A 12565-nucleotide genomic window follows, 5' to 3' on the forward strand; every position below is an offset into this window, starting at 1 on the left:
CTGGTAGTTCCTCTCCTGCTTAGTGCTGAAGTCCACTATCAGCTCCTTTGTCTTACTGACGTTTAGAAGGAGGTTGTTCCTCTGGCACCAGTTCTCCAGAAACCTTGCTTACAAAATCAATTACTGTTTAGCAATAATGAGACAGTGCGTCATGACGCTGTTTCTTCTTCACTGCACACTGAAGCAAATACAGAATCACCACCTCCAGACAGCTTTTTTTAATTCATCTTTTATTCAGCTTTTCAGAAATGATTGTCAGATTTTTGGAAGCATTCATTCTTGCATCATCATCTTTATCCTGTATTCAAGTTTACTAATTCATCTTTTTCCTATTTTTGGTCATATACATATCCTGTTCCACTGGAGTTTCAGATAATAAGGTCAAAATGTTTACAAGTCCTGAAAAATCAGAATGACCTGAACATTTACATTTAACCAATTTTAAGCTGCTGCTCTGTAAGGTGACATAGAGAGATAATATATTCATCTCAGATCAACTTCTATGGAAGTGGAAGAGCTCCAGTTGGATAATTCTGAATGCAGCTGTGTTCCTGAGGTGGCTGAGTAAGTCCGCATGAAAACAATAACAGAACCAAATTTAAATGGATGCTTTCATCATAGAGGGGATACAAAACATCAGTAACACTGATCCTGGTACAGCAGTAACATTGTGATATGATACAGGACAATCTCTCTGCTGGATGGTTATTTCATTATAGATCAGTAACAAGGTCAGAGATCACATTGAGAGACATCTGCATTCATTCTTTACTAAAGCCCATAGCGCCCCTTTAAAGAGAAGAGGAGAGTGAGGGGGAAGGTCCATGTTGCAGTTTTCCATTGTTGTCATCAAAGCCAAGTGAAATACTTGTGTGAGTAGACATCTGTTTTAGAGCAGCAAAGCTGGAAGGATTGTTCCCTGGCACGTCCCAAAGCCCACCCTGTAGCCATCTCCTTCACAGTAACCTAAACAGAGGAAGCCATTGGACACGTATATGACCAGTGTCATGATGCTGTGTAATACTGTGTAAGCTCGAAAGCTGAATTTCTAACAGGCAATATAAAAGTAAAACTTTCTCTACTTTAGTGAGCCATCTGTTTGTAGTCATACATTTGTTTAGGGCTGTGCGATATGACCAAAATCTCATATCCCGATATAAGACATTTATTGTCCTGACAACGATCAGAAAAATTTTAGATTTTCTGCTAATTCTGTGAATCTCGACTTGCATGAAATGTTTTCAGCTGGGCGTCGAGTCTTTTGACCCATGCATGAAACTATACATTTTCTGATATAAGTTGTAAAGGCCGCTTATATCTAAAAAAAAAAAGCGAGAACTTTAAGAAATGAATAGAGCCACTACAGTGACCATCACAACGCTGATAAAATATTGCTGTAAATTGTTTATTTGCAACACCACGAAACTGTCACGGCTGGCGGGGTGAGCCGTGTGGTGTGGAGGAAATGGAGGACCCAAAATGCAGCAGTGACTGATGGTACGAGTGATGTTTATTCACAAGTGGTAGTGGCAGAAACAGGCAGAGAGGTATGACAGAACAACTGAAGAAACCTAAACTGGGAGAACTAAATGACAAACCTGAGACCATACAAAAGGCGTGCGGGGCAGAGAGCCGCAGAGACAGGAACACCATAGAACGCAGAGATACACGGTGAACGCAGACGAGCCGACAACGAACACAGACCGACACCCACTAAATATACACACACAAGGTAATCACACACAGGAGGGAAGAACAGCTGATCCTAATACACATGAGGACCGGAGGAGACAAGCTGAACACAATGACAACAGACACAGACTTTCAGAACAAAACAGGAAATCTAGAACACGAACCGGACACAAGGGGGGAGGACACAGAATACCAAAATGAGAATAACTAGAACAGAGGAAAATAATCACAAAACGCTGGGTCAACGACCCAGCACCATGACACAAACAAACGGTAGCGTGATATGAAACGATGGATGTTTTCATATCATCATCCGAGCCGATATCGTTATCTCGAACAGCTACATTTGTTTATGTATTATTGTTATTATTTAACTATTTGTTTTTAACAACAATAATAAAATATTGAAATACACTTTGAAACTGAACAGATTCCTTTCATAATGTCAGCCAGATTAAATTTTCAAGTTCAACAAGTCCAAACTTCAGCTGCAAAATTAAGATAAGAGTTTATCTGGAAATGCCTGAAGCACCGAGAGTCCGACAGTGTACCAGCATGCAGTTATGTTCTAATTCTTCAATCCTTATGTTTTGTCTATTGTAGTTAACCTTATCTTTATGTCCATGTTGGCATTATGTAAAGATGCAAAAATATTATTGCTACTTCTAAAAATATTGTCACATAAATCCATATGAAGTGGAAAGCTTACGTTTTAAACAGACCAACCTGATATAGTGACTTCATCTCCATCATTCAAGAAGGTTCTAGTTCCTTCTCCTCCCAGGTCAATGTTCTTAGAGCCATTCCACGACAGCTCAAGCATGGAGCCAAAGCTCTCTGGATCCTGCCATGAAACAAACCAGTTGCAATAAGGACAATGCAAAAGCAACAACAGTGTGAAAAGCCCACAAGAGAATTTGCTAATGAGTGATGTTATATAATCTAGCTTACAAACTGAGAACTGACAGACAAAAAGGTACACATTACAGTCATCGAGTCCTAAGCATACTGTGCATGTGGACACTCACAGGCCCACTGATGGTGCCTGAAGCGAGCAGGTCTCCTGGTTTGACATTGCAACCATTGACCGTGTGATGGGCAAGCTGCTGCTTCATGGTCCAGTACATGTACTTGAGTCAGAGAGACAGAAATAAAAATAAAACATTAGTGAATTCAAGACGGGGACAGTCATGGTACGCAGCGGCACAGCACGCTTTTCTACTGTGCACTTTATTTTGTCTTTTTTATGCCTTTTTACTGCAGCTTCCTGCAACACACTGTCACTTTCAGTCATCAGACATCAGCCTCAGCCTGAACCTGGCCTTTACTTCAGATTCGACCGACATTATCCCACCTGAGATTGTGAGACCACCCAGCGCTCTGTGGTACATTGTCAGAAACAGACAGCCGAGGGAGAGGAAACAAAAGTGGGGATGGAGAACTGATTATCATATCCAGCTGTCAAAATAACAACACAAACCCCTCCATCCATCCTCATCCTCCTCATTAATGACAGCTCCCTCACAAACATCCCTGATCCCTCAGCGGAGTTACCGGTCAGACATTACACTGCCAGGACCGCAACAAAGGAAGGGGGGGGGGGGGTGCTCTGTGCTTATGTGCTTCAGGACTAGTGCCGTAACAATAGGACAGTGGACAGTCACTACTCACATGTCAAATAAGTGCAGGCCCTTTGATTTACCTCACAAGCTGACGGCAGCTGCATCAAACAGCAGAGAAAGCGCCCGGAGAGTGTCCATAATCTTGCTTTCAGAAGTCATGTTTAAATCTGTGCTCTGTACCAAATTCCAACAACATGTTACATGTGCCACACAAATATGGACTCTATACTCAGAGCAAATCCTTTGCACTACTTCCAAGCACATGGTTCTCCAGTGGGTGCCTTTCTCTTGTTTTGTATATATTCCTGTTGACTGTATATATTTCACCTGTTTGTTATTTATTCCTGCTGTTTTTCTATTTACCTTTTATTCCTACACAGTTAGCATCGAGCACCCATAATTTTGTTGTAGATGTACATTGGCAATAAAGGGCTATTCTATTCTATTCTATTCTATTCTATTCTAAAAGAGAGCAACTGAAACTTTATACTGATTCTCCATTCTCCTAACGAATAAAGGCCAATCCTTCCTTTTGCAGTCTTCTGACCAGCTGAGAGAAATGAAGAAGTCAACAATGTCAAAATTGCTACAGCTACACTAAATAGATAAAAATGTCAGAACACATTTTACATAACACAAACATTTACAAGAGAATCGGTCTTTCTAAAGAACTCACTGACTTTGAGTGTGGTGCTGTAACAGGATTTCAAATCAGTTCATAAAAATGCTTCCCTTATTCCATGTCTGGTAAGGTTCTCCAGGTTCTCCCGGTCATTGTAGTCTAAGAAGCTTGGTAAGAAAAGCGTCTGAACGTCTTTAAGTTTCCTTGAAGACGTTTCACTTTCATCCGAGAAGCTTCTTCAGCTCTAAGAACAACTGGTGCAGAGTCACAGCTTTTAAGCCCTATGGGAGTGTCCCCCCAAGAGAGACATGGACCCCCTCACATGAGAGGTGAAACGTCTTGAGGGAAACTTGAAGTAGTCCAGACGCTTTTCTTACCAGGCTCCTTAGACTTCCCTTATTCCATGGCCAATTTTATGTTGTTTCTTTGCTGCAGCAACTCAAAAAACCGGAGCAATCCATGTCAAGTTAAATCAAAGGATTGCTGAGAGCCAAGGCTTTAAATGACTCGATAACTTCAAAATCCCTCTGGCATTAACATCAGCACAAAAACCGTGTGCTGAGAGCTTCACAGCATGGATCTCCATGACTGAGCATCTGTTGCATATATAATGTGTAGATGGCTTACTACTTTTGTTTATACATGCTGTTTTTCTTTAGTGGTGCAGCCAAAGAATATAATAAAATATAATCATTTAAGAATGAAGCAACCATACAATGCTGGCAAAACAGGCATAGCTGAGACAGCAACATGTCAAGTCCTCTTTAATCGTATTTTATATAATACGGTTTGTTTGTTTAAAAACATGTAATATAGTGGTTCTGGCTCTGCAACCATGAATCTTACCTTAAAGTTGGATCTGCAGATGTTCACAGCTTCAGCCATGCCTTTGCCTTTAACAACAGAACAGATATTCATTTCAAAACATGTTACTCTCCTAACCAAGAGCATTATTATAGTGAACTAAAACTAAACTAAAAATGTGGGCAAATGGTTAACTGAAATAAAATCGCATCCATCTTCTTCTATTTAGTAGAAATAAGAACTATCCTTAAAAAAAATAATAAAAGAAATTAAAGCAGCATTGTGTACTTTTAAAATAACTAAGTTCAAATGAAAGTATATAATAAATGAGCTTGTTTTAGGGTTGTGACAGTTTGGTCAGTTGTGTTTGTTGCCTGACCTGGACCGTCAGTGTGTCTGTGAGTCAACAAAAGTGCAACTTCCTTTATGTTATAATAGCAGAGTAGCACTGACACTTTTAAAAAGCAAACTAAAATAAAATATTTTGACTAAAAAGACTAAAAGCTAAACTGAAAAGAATAAACTTACTCTGGCAACGAACTGAAGCTAAACTGAAGGGAAAACAAAACCTCCAAATGAAACAAAAATAATAATAATAATCTAGGATCAAAGTTATTGTAGTCTTGTAGTTTCTAATTTTTATTTTATTTCATTTGGAGATTTGGTTTTCACCACCAGTTTACAGTAAATACAGAAATAATGCTTTACACCAGAAAATCCAATGGGGTCAACCCAATCTTAAACTTTTAAGGCCAGAAAATTCTCATTTTTTGAAAAAAATCTGATCAAACTACGAGAAAATTTTGTATTTCTTTGAATATTTTATTCCCAAACCAAACAGCAGAAGATTGTTGTCTATTAAGTGCTAACGCTACCCAGTCATTAGGGTATGAGCATTCATTAAAGTATCTACCCAACAGTATGTAGAAGGTTGAATGAGACTCACTTAACCAGCTGCATTAGGATGCTGCCTGCATATTGAAACATCACAGAAACTCTATTACTATATATTACTTAACACTGGCAGGGACAGTGCTACTCCTCACGAGAGAACTTGACCATGAGTATATGTACAATTGATATCATGATAGTTTGTGGATGGTACCTTTTAGTGAAACAAACAGATTAATATTGAAAGTATACGCATCATGGTGTTGCAGGTATGGGAGGGGTTCTGGATCCTGTTGGAAGACACAAAATACAAAGCTGAAAAAGAACAGTGAGCAAAAAGAGATGAAAAAGAACACATTTTCATTTCACAGGTTAGAATGATGGAAGAAAAAGGTTGTGAGGTGATGTCAGATGGGACGGTCTGGCTTGTGGTCTTTGCTCTAATTCATCGCAAAGGTGTTCAGTCAGGTTGAGATGAGGACTCGGTGCACAGTCATGTAGGAAGGGATCAAGTTGGGAACATGAAACTGAATGAAACTGAACATGAATGACTTGGAATGCTGAAGCATTAAGAGTTCCTTTCACTGGAAGTAAGGGGCTGATCCCAGCTCCTGAAAAACCCACCATAATCCTCCCTCCTTTAAGAAAATGACACTTGGCACAATGGCCGTGAAGTACCACTCTTGTGGCAACAACCAAACCCAGACTCCTCTATCAGACTGACAGAAGCACGATTCATTACTTCAGAGACACGTCTCCACTGTTCTAGAGTTCAAGCTCCTGTTCTGCTGATGGGTTAAGGACCTTTACCGCCTTGTCCAGCATTATTTTAATTTGTTTGTTTTTTTTGCCTGTCCTGTCCAGTACTGTAGCCATCAGAATTATTGTCTGAAGGCCAAGAAAAATGCCGAATCGATTTATTTTCCCTAGTGGACCATTACGTATTTGCTAAACTGGTCTTGATTGACTGGTCCACTTGATTAGATTTTTCTTTACTTTAAGTTATTACTAGAAAGAAGATTAAGAAGAAGGAAAGTGAAGTTGGGAAGAGAGTTAAACGAATGAGAGGGGACAAAAATAAAGGAGAAGACGAGTAGAGAGAAAGGACACTGAAAATCTACTTGACCACCTGCTGGAAAAAAACAACCAACAAGAAAACAACACAGCAGGGAAACCACAGCAACAACCAACATAAGCACAAGCAACAGTAAATAATAAATACTGAATGTTGAGTACCTGTTTCTACACCTGTATGAACACATGTGTGTACACCTGTGTCAAAAAGTGGGTGTGGGAAGTCATAGCCCCGCCCCCCCAAGAAGCAGGCATGGAGGAGATCCGGGCCCCGGACATCTGGAGGCCGCCCAGAGCATGAGGACCACCGCAGGGGCAATCACACCACCCACTCAGAAAAGACCTGAGAAGTGTCCTGGAAAGAGGTCACCCAGCAGCCACTGTACAGAAGCCACAGGGCGACGAGCCCAGAGGCTCCACTGGCAGCCGGCTATGCCACCAGGAGTGAGCCAGTACTCACCCAAGCATAACCACCAATGCACCGGCAGCTGGGGGCACCAGCCACTGGGAGGGTGTGTGGTGGGAGGGGCCTGAGATGTTCTGAGAGAGGTGGAATCTGAGACCTGACCTAACACCTAGATATAGATGAACAGGCACACACAGACACAAAGATCCGTTCCCACCCTCATGCACACATATACAAATACTCAGCACTTGCCCAACATGGACACACACAGAAATAAATGTAGTACACACACTCACACTCCCCTCTACATACTCTATATTCCAGGCACAAGCACCCCCAGAGGAGCAATCCCAGACCATGGACATGGTTCCCTTTATGCTGGGGTGGAGAAAAGAAAACCACCCCGGGTCCTGCAACAGCAGGGAAGCCCACCAGCCCAGACTCAGACCAGCTTCTCCTCCCAACCCTCCACCCCAGATGGCAAACAGAGAACGGGGTGTGTGAAGAAAGGAAGCCCCTTCCTGGAGTCAGCTCACCCCCCGACCCCCATGTGTGAGCCGTTCCCTGATATCCACCAAGGACAGTGGGTGCCTGGGCCCATCCAGACTGAGGCCCACAGCAGCAGCACCACCAAGCCACACAGAGCATGAGGAAGCCCCATCCATGCAGTTAACTCCCAGACTGCATAAGACAATAGACGCCCAAGCTGAGTTCATCTTTTGACTCGATGCTATAGTCTGATTCAAATGTGCTCCTTAATTATTTTTGAGCAATGTACTACATGCCGCTTATCTTTGTTGTTGTTAATTGAGAACCTTATGTTCACCTGAATGGGGTTAGGCTCAGCAAAGGGTAACAGTGCCTCCATGGGGACGACCCAAGGTGAAATAGTTGTCCCAAAATTCTTCCCCAGGAAAGGTCCCAATGGAACATACTCCCAGGCCTGGATGTCCCTAGCTGAGAATAAACACAAGTGAGAGAAAATGAGGAAGGTTGTTCTTTTTTCTTTCCAAATTACTTTGCAGATTATTCAATCCACTCTTGTGGCAAACCTTTAATTTAATAAGTTGTATTCCTGGACACAAATTTCCAAAGTGCATAATTATCGGTTAATACAAGAGTTAAATTATGGTTGTCCATTCATAAAACTTTGTGTTCTTCGTTGCCACATTGACAAGTGTATACTGAGATAGTCTATACGTTGGTCGCACATAGTATTGTCATGATCCTGGGTCTGTTGACCCAGCGTTTTGAGTTTTAGTTTATGTAAGCCCTTCAGGTTTCCTAAGTTCATTTGTTATCATGCCTAGGTGTTTCTAGTTCTTATTATTTCCCCCTCGTGTTTCCAACTATGTTAAGTCTCCCCTGCTCTTCATGCGTTTCATGTCTGTGTCTTACGTTGTCAAGTTCGGGTTGTCATGTCTATGTCTCATTATGTTTCCTGTTTTATTGTGAAGAGGTCTGGTGTTCTGTGTTCATCGTGTTCAGTCTTACTCTCCCACTGTGACGTCATTATGTTCATGTGTGCCAGCTGTTTCCCCAGGTGTTCCCACTTCCCTCATCATCCTCCTGTGTGTATTTAGTCCGTGTGCTTTCAGTCATTTGTTGTCAGGTCGTCTGCTCATCCATGTCTCATCCCCAGGTACCCGTGTCAGTTCACTATGGTTAAGCTTTTTCATGTTTTGTTATTAGTTCACCCAGTTTAGGTTATTGTTTAGTTTTCACCGATGCTCGATTATTTTTACCCTCATTGCTAGCCTCAATAAACGGCTCGTTTTGTTTATCCACACTACGTTTTGGTCTGCGTTTGAGTCCTCCTCTGCAACACACACGGTCTGCCCCAGCCAGACCGTGACAAGTATACGTCCAGATTAAATATCTTTGTTTCAAAATCATGCAGAGTGTAATGATTTGTGTATTTATGTCAGTGAACACGAACAAATGCATTGCCTTGTCACGGCCTTTTCATGTTTTGCCATGAGAATTGGTAGTAAGGGACAATTCATCCATTCTATTTATTAATGAATCAATTTTCCAAGGGACATTTCTAAAACACACGCACAAGCACATGTTTAGTCTAAGTAATGTTTTATATGTACTAAAACAAACTGTTGACAAGTTAAATTTAATCTTGATCTTGAAAGGTTAGTATATCCAGTTCATACCTGGTACCATAATTCATTGTTGTAATCCAAAGTTTCATATTCACTGTTCCTCAGATTCCACTTCATTTAGAAACTGATTTCTTTTGATCTCACAACATTTTAATGTTTAAAATTACATCTTTAACAAATCAGTGATTAGAAAAATATATTTTTAATTAAATTAAGAAAACATTTTCTACAATTTAAAGCTGCAGTGGAGACCGTCTAATTAAATCGTCTAGATTGGTTCAAAGTTGCATTAGCTACTGAGGTACCAGCATGGCCGCCTACAGGTTTAGTTTTAATGAAGCTGGTTCCTCTCATGAAATCTAGCTGCAGTTCATAATTAAACAGTGGATGTTGTTTAAGTATATTATACAACAGTATTGTGTAAGTATATATTTTCACAAACAATGACTCAAATGGAGCTGTGGCAGTGTAACAGGACTGTTGCTTACGAAGAGTAACTCTCTGCTTTGGGGGTGACTGTAGCTCAGGAGTCAGAGCAGCTCCGCTAACTGAAAGGTTGGTGGTTTGATGCCTGGCTGCTCCAGTCTGCATAGCAAATGTCCTGTGGCAACCTCAATTTGTTCTCTGATGCATCTATCAGATTAAAAATGTGTGTGAATGAAAGCACTTTCTTTTTCTTTCTGGGTTACTTATTCTTTGATGTTCAAAAAATGTATGGGTCCATTTTGAAATGTTTGTTTCGTGCTGGCTATAGTTTTAATGCCAGTCTTCTTTCACAATCTTTTTCTGTTCTTGCACACAGATACATTTCATTGCCTGAGCTTTCTCCACTGAAAAAATACTTTATAAACAAGAAGAAAGCATTGCATTTAGCTTATTGTGCAGTTCTATGGGAGAAAGTTTACATGGCAAATATTCATAGAAAGTCTGTGGTGAAGTCTGCAGCCTGATGTCCTGAGGGCATCAGCAGTCGTGTATAAAGTAAAAGTGACATCAGTTCACCTTCAAGCTGCATATTCAGCAGAAATGTCACAGGCTGAAAAACCTCTTACCACTGTACTGTTAGGAGGAAAAGCTGGGGACTAAAGTGAAGAGTTCACTAGTAAGACAGGATGTGCTTGAAATATCAAAAGTCCAGAGAATATGTTCCCTAAAGACAACTCCCTACTTACTGGATATTTTAAGAGTAAAGTTAAATTCAAAGGTTTTGTACATTTAGCTTTTTATTTTTTTTCCTTGTATCTCTCTGACACTCAGACACGAGAAGGCCTGGCTTACAATCTCCGCTCTGATTCATCATAAAGGTGTTCTATCAAGCTGAGAGGAGGACTCTGTGCAGGCTAGTCAAGTGCTTCCTCAGCAACGCCAATCTCAGCATCCACTGCCCTGTGATTTCACATGGCCCACCTGTCAGGGGTTTTGAGTTTGTTCTGTATTTTTGAGTTTCTTGTGTAAGGTTTGTGTTATTCTTATCAGGGTCTAGTTGAGTTGAGTTGAGCCGTTACTATCATCTGTCTCCTTGGTTTTTGTGTCTTGTTTCTTGTCTAGTCCGTCATGTGTTTTAGGTCTGTGTGTTCCATAGTGTCAAGCTTGTGTTGTCATGTCTATGTCTCTCCATGTTTCCTGTTTTATTTTGAAAGTCTTGTGTTGCTATGTTCAATGAACATCTTGGGATAACAAAGCAGCAATATCTGCTCCTGTACTTTAGACACATGGGATTCATGTAGCCTCTCTCCAAGTACCAATAAAAGACAAAGCTACAATAGTACTTGTGTTGAAAAGGCACAACCTGTACTCCCTGAATAGCCTCCCAAATCACAGGGAGGGGCAGAAGTAACTCACCCAGTGTTGTGCAGAGGATTACAGAGTGCATACATATAAGACTAAACAGCAGACTTGGTTTGTTGTGGAGGGTGGAAGTTCATGACTTATTTTTTCACTTTACTTTAACTGGAAATAAACTTTCAGTTACACTTTTAGTAGCTGTAGCTATGAAAATATGAAAACAGCTTGCAGCATTCATAGCATGTAAAATTACAATCTATGAATATAAAAGGACAATTAGCTTTTACAACCAGATACAATGTGTCATTTGAACATAATTATTTGAGTCTCATAGGTGTTCTTATTGAATAGCGTCACAGATTCTGTGTAAACCTTAGTTTGACTATGGCACTGCAGTTGGTGGCGTACCAATGTGTTCTCTAGTAACGTTTTGGGAGTCCCCCCTTCTTCTCCTGCAGATTATCTACTATAAACATTCCCATTTCTGTTGCATAGTAAAACCATCTTCAAGCATTTACAACATGAAAATGTTGGTGAGGTGTATTGTTTAGAGACTCTTACCACTCCAGTCATTCATGAGTACCATTCCAAAGATGTGTTCATGGGCTTTCTGGATAGGAATGGGTTCCCCTAGCGGATTACCTCCTCCAACAAAGAATGCCTGATCACAAACAGAAGCAGTTGTGAATATGAAAACAACTAAATACTGAAGTACAATACTGAATATTCTGACCAGAGAAACTCTGATCTTTCTCGCAGTTAATTCAGATGTTGAAATTAAATTAATACAATTACAAATAAAATACACCTGGGCTGTTAGATTAAACAAACACATTAATCACCATCTCCAGTTCAATGTCCAGCTTCTTAGATGGGCCAAACACTGGGGGTTTTGCTAAAAAGAAGAACAAGGGCAACAGTTATCGTCAGCTACGAGGTGAGACTGTGCCAAAGCTGCTCAAAGTCACAAGCACATCACGCAGTCATATCTGTGGACAAGTAAATGGTTTATATACAGCATATGATTGGATTTAGACGCTAAAGATGCATTAATTGATATTCTGATTACTAATAAAACACAAATTAGTTAAGCAACATACAAACAAAAATAAAATAAAGTTCTTGAAACTAGATCAGGGGAAGCCTTGAGGATTTTTAGCACTTATATGATGAATGTAATTTGGATGCTTTACCTCTGATTTGGTCCATCGGGGTAATATAGATCGAACGTATTCAGTTCACTTACTAGTCTCTAACTTTGCGTCTTGCTGAACACATAGTGTAAAGTGATTTATCAAAACTTTTTTACTATTTGCTGCTGCTGTAAATTCCTTAGCATTAGATATCACTGCTGATTCATTGAATTAGCATTGATTTACTTTACTTATCCTGTTTGATGAGTAAAGGTTTACATGAACTCTTAAGATGTAAATGGTTTGATTTCACAAGACTTGAGACTTTATTACTTATTACTTGTTATTCTGTTTCTTTGTTATTCTGTTTCTTTGTTATTCTGTTTCTTTGTTATTCTGTTTCTTTGTTATTCTGTTTCTTT

At 40.2% G+C, this 12565-nt stretch overlaps 1 protein-coding gene across 1 annotated transcript in view; it reads right to left on the reverse strand.

Moving 5' to 3' along the window:
• Window positions 1-227: 227 nt before the first annotated feature.
• fah (fumarylacetoacetate hydrolase (fumarylacetoacetase)) overlaps window positions 228-12565 on the reverse strand; it is a 23148-nt gene continuing 10810 nt past the window's right edge. The window contains exons 7-14 of the mRNA XM_005742859.1: window positions 11853-11905; window positions 11572-11671; window positions 7938-8068; window positions 5846-5921; window positions 4783-4829; window positions 2721-2822; window positions 2419-2536; window positions 228-966 (exon numbers count right to left, since the gene is read on the reverse strand). Coding sequence (XP_005742916.1) covers window positions 890-966; window positions 2419-2536; window positions 2721-2822; window positions 4783-4829; window positions 5846-5921; window positions 7938-8068; window positions 11572-11671; window positions 11853-11905 — 704 coding nt within the window. The 3' untranslated portion in view covers window positions 228-889. The remainder of the gene's footprint in view (window positions 967-2418; window positions 2537-2720; window positions 2823-4782; window positions 4830-5845; window positions 5922-7937; window positions 8069-11571; window positions 11672-11852; window positions 11906-12565) is intronic.

Source organism: Pundamilia nyererei, unplaced genomic scaffold (genome assembly GCF_000239375.1).
Source record: "Pundamilia nyererei isolate P.nyererei 1_Seehausen unplaced genomic scaffold, PunNye1.0 scaffold00124, whole genome shotgun sequence".
NCBI lineage: Eukaryota > Metazoa > Chordata > Actinopteri > Cichliformes > Cichlidae > Pundamilia > Pundamilia nyererei.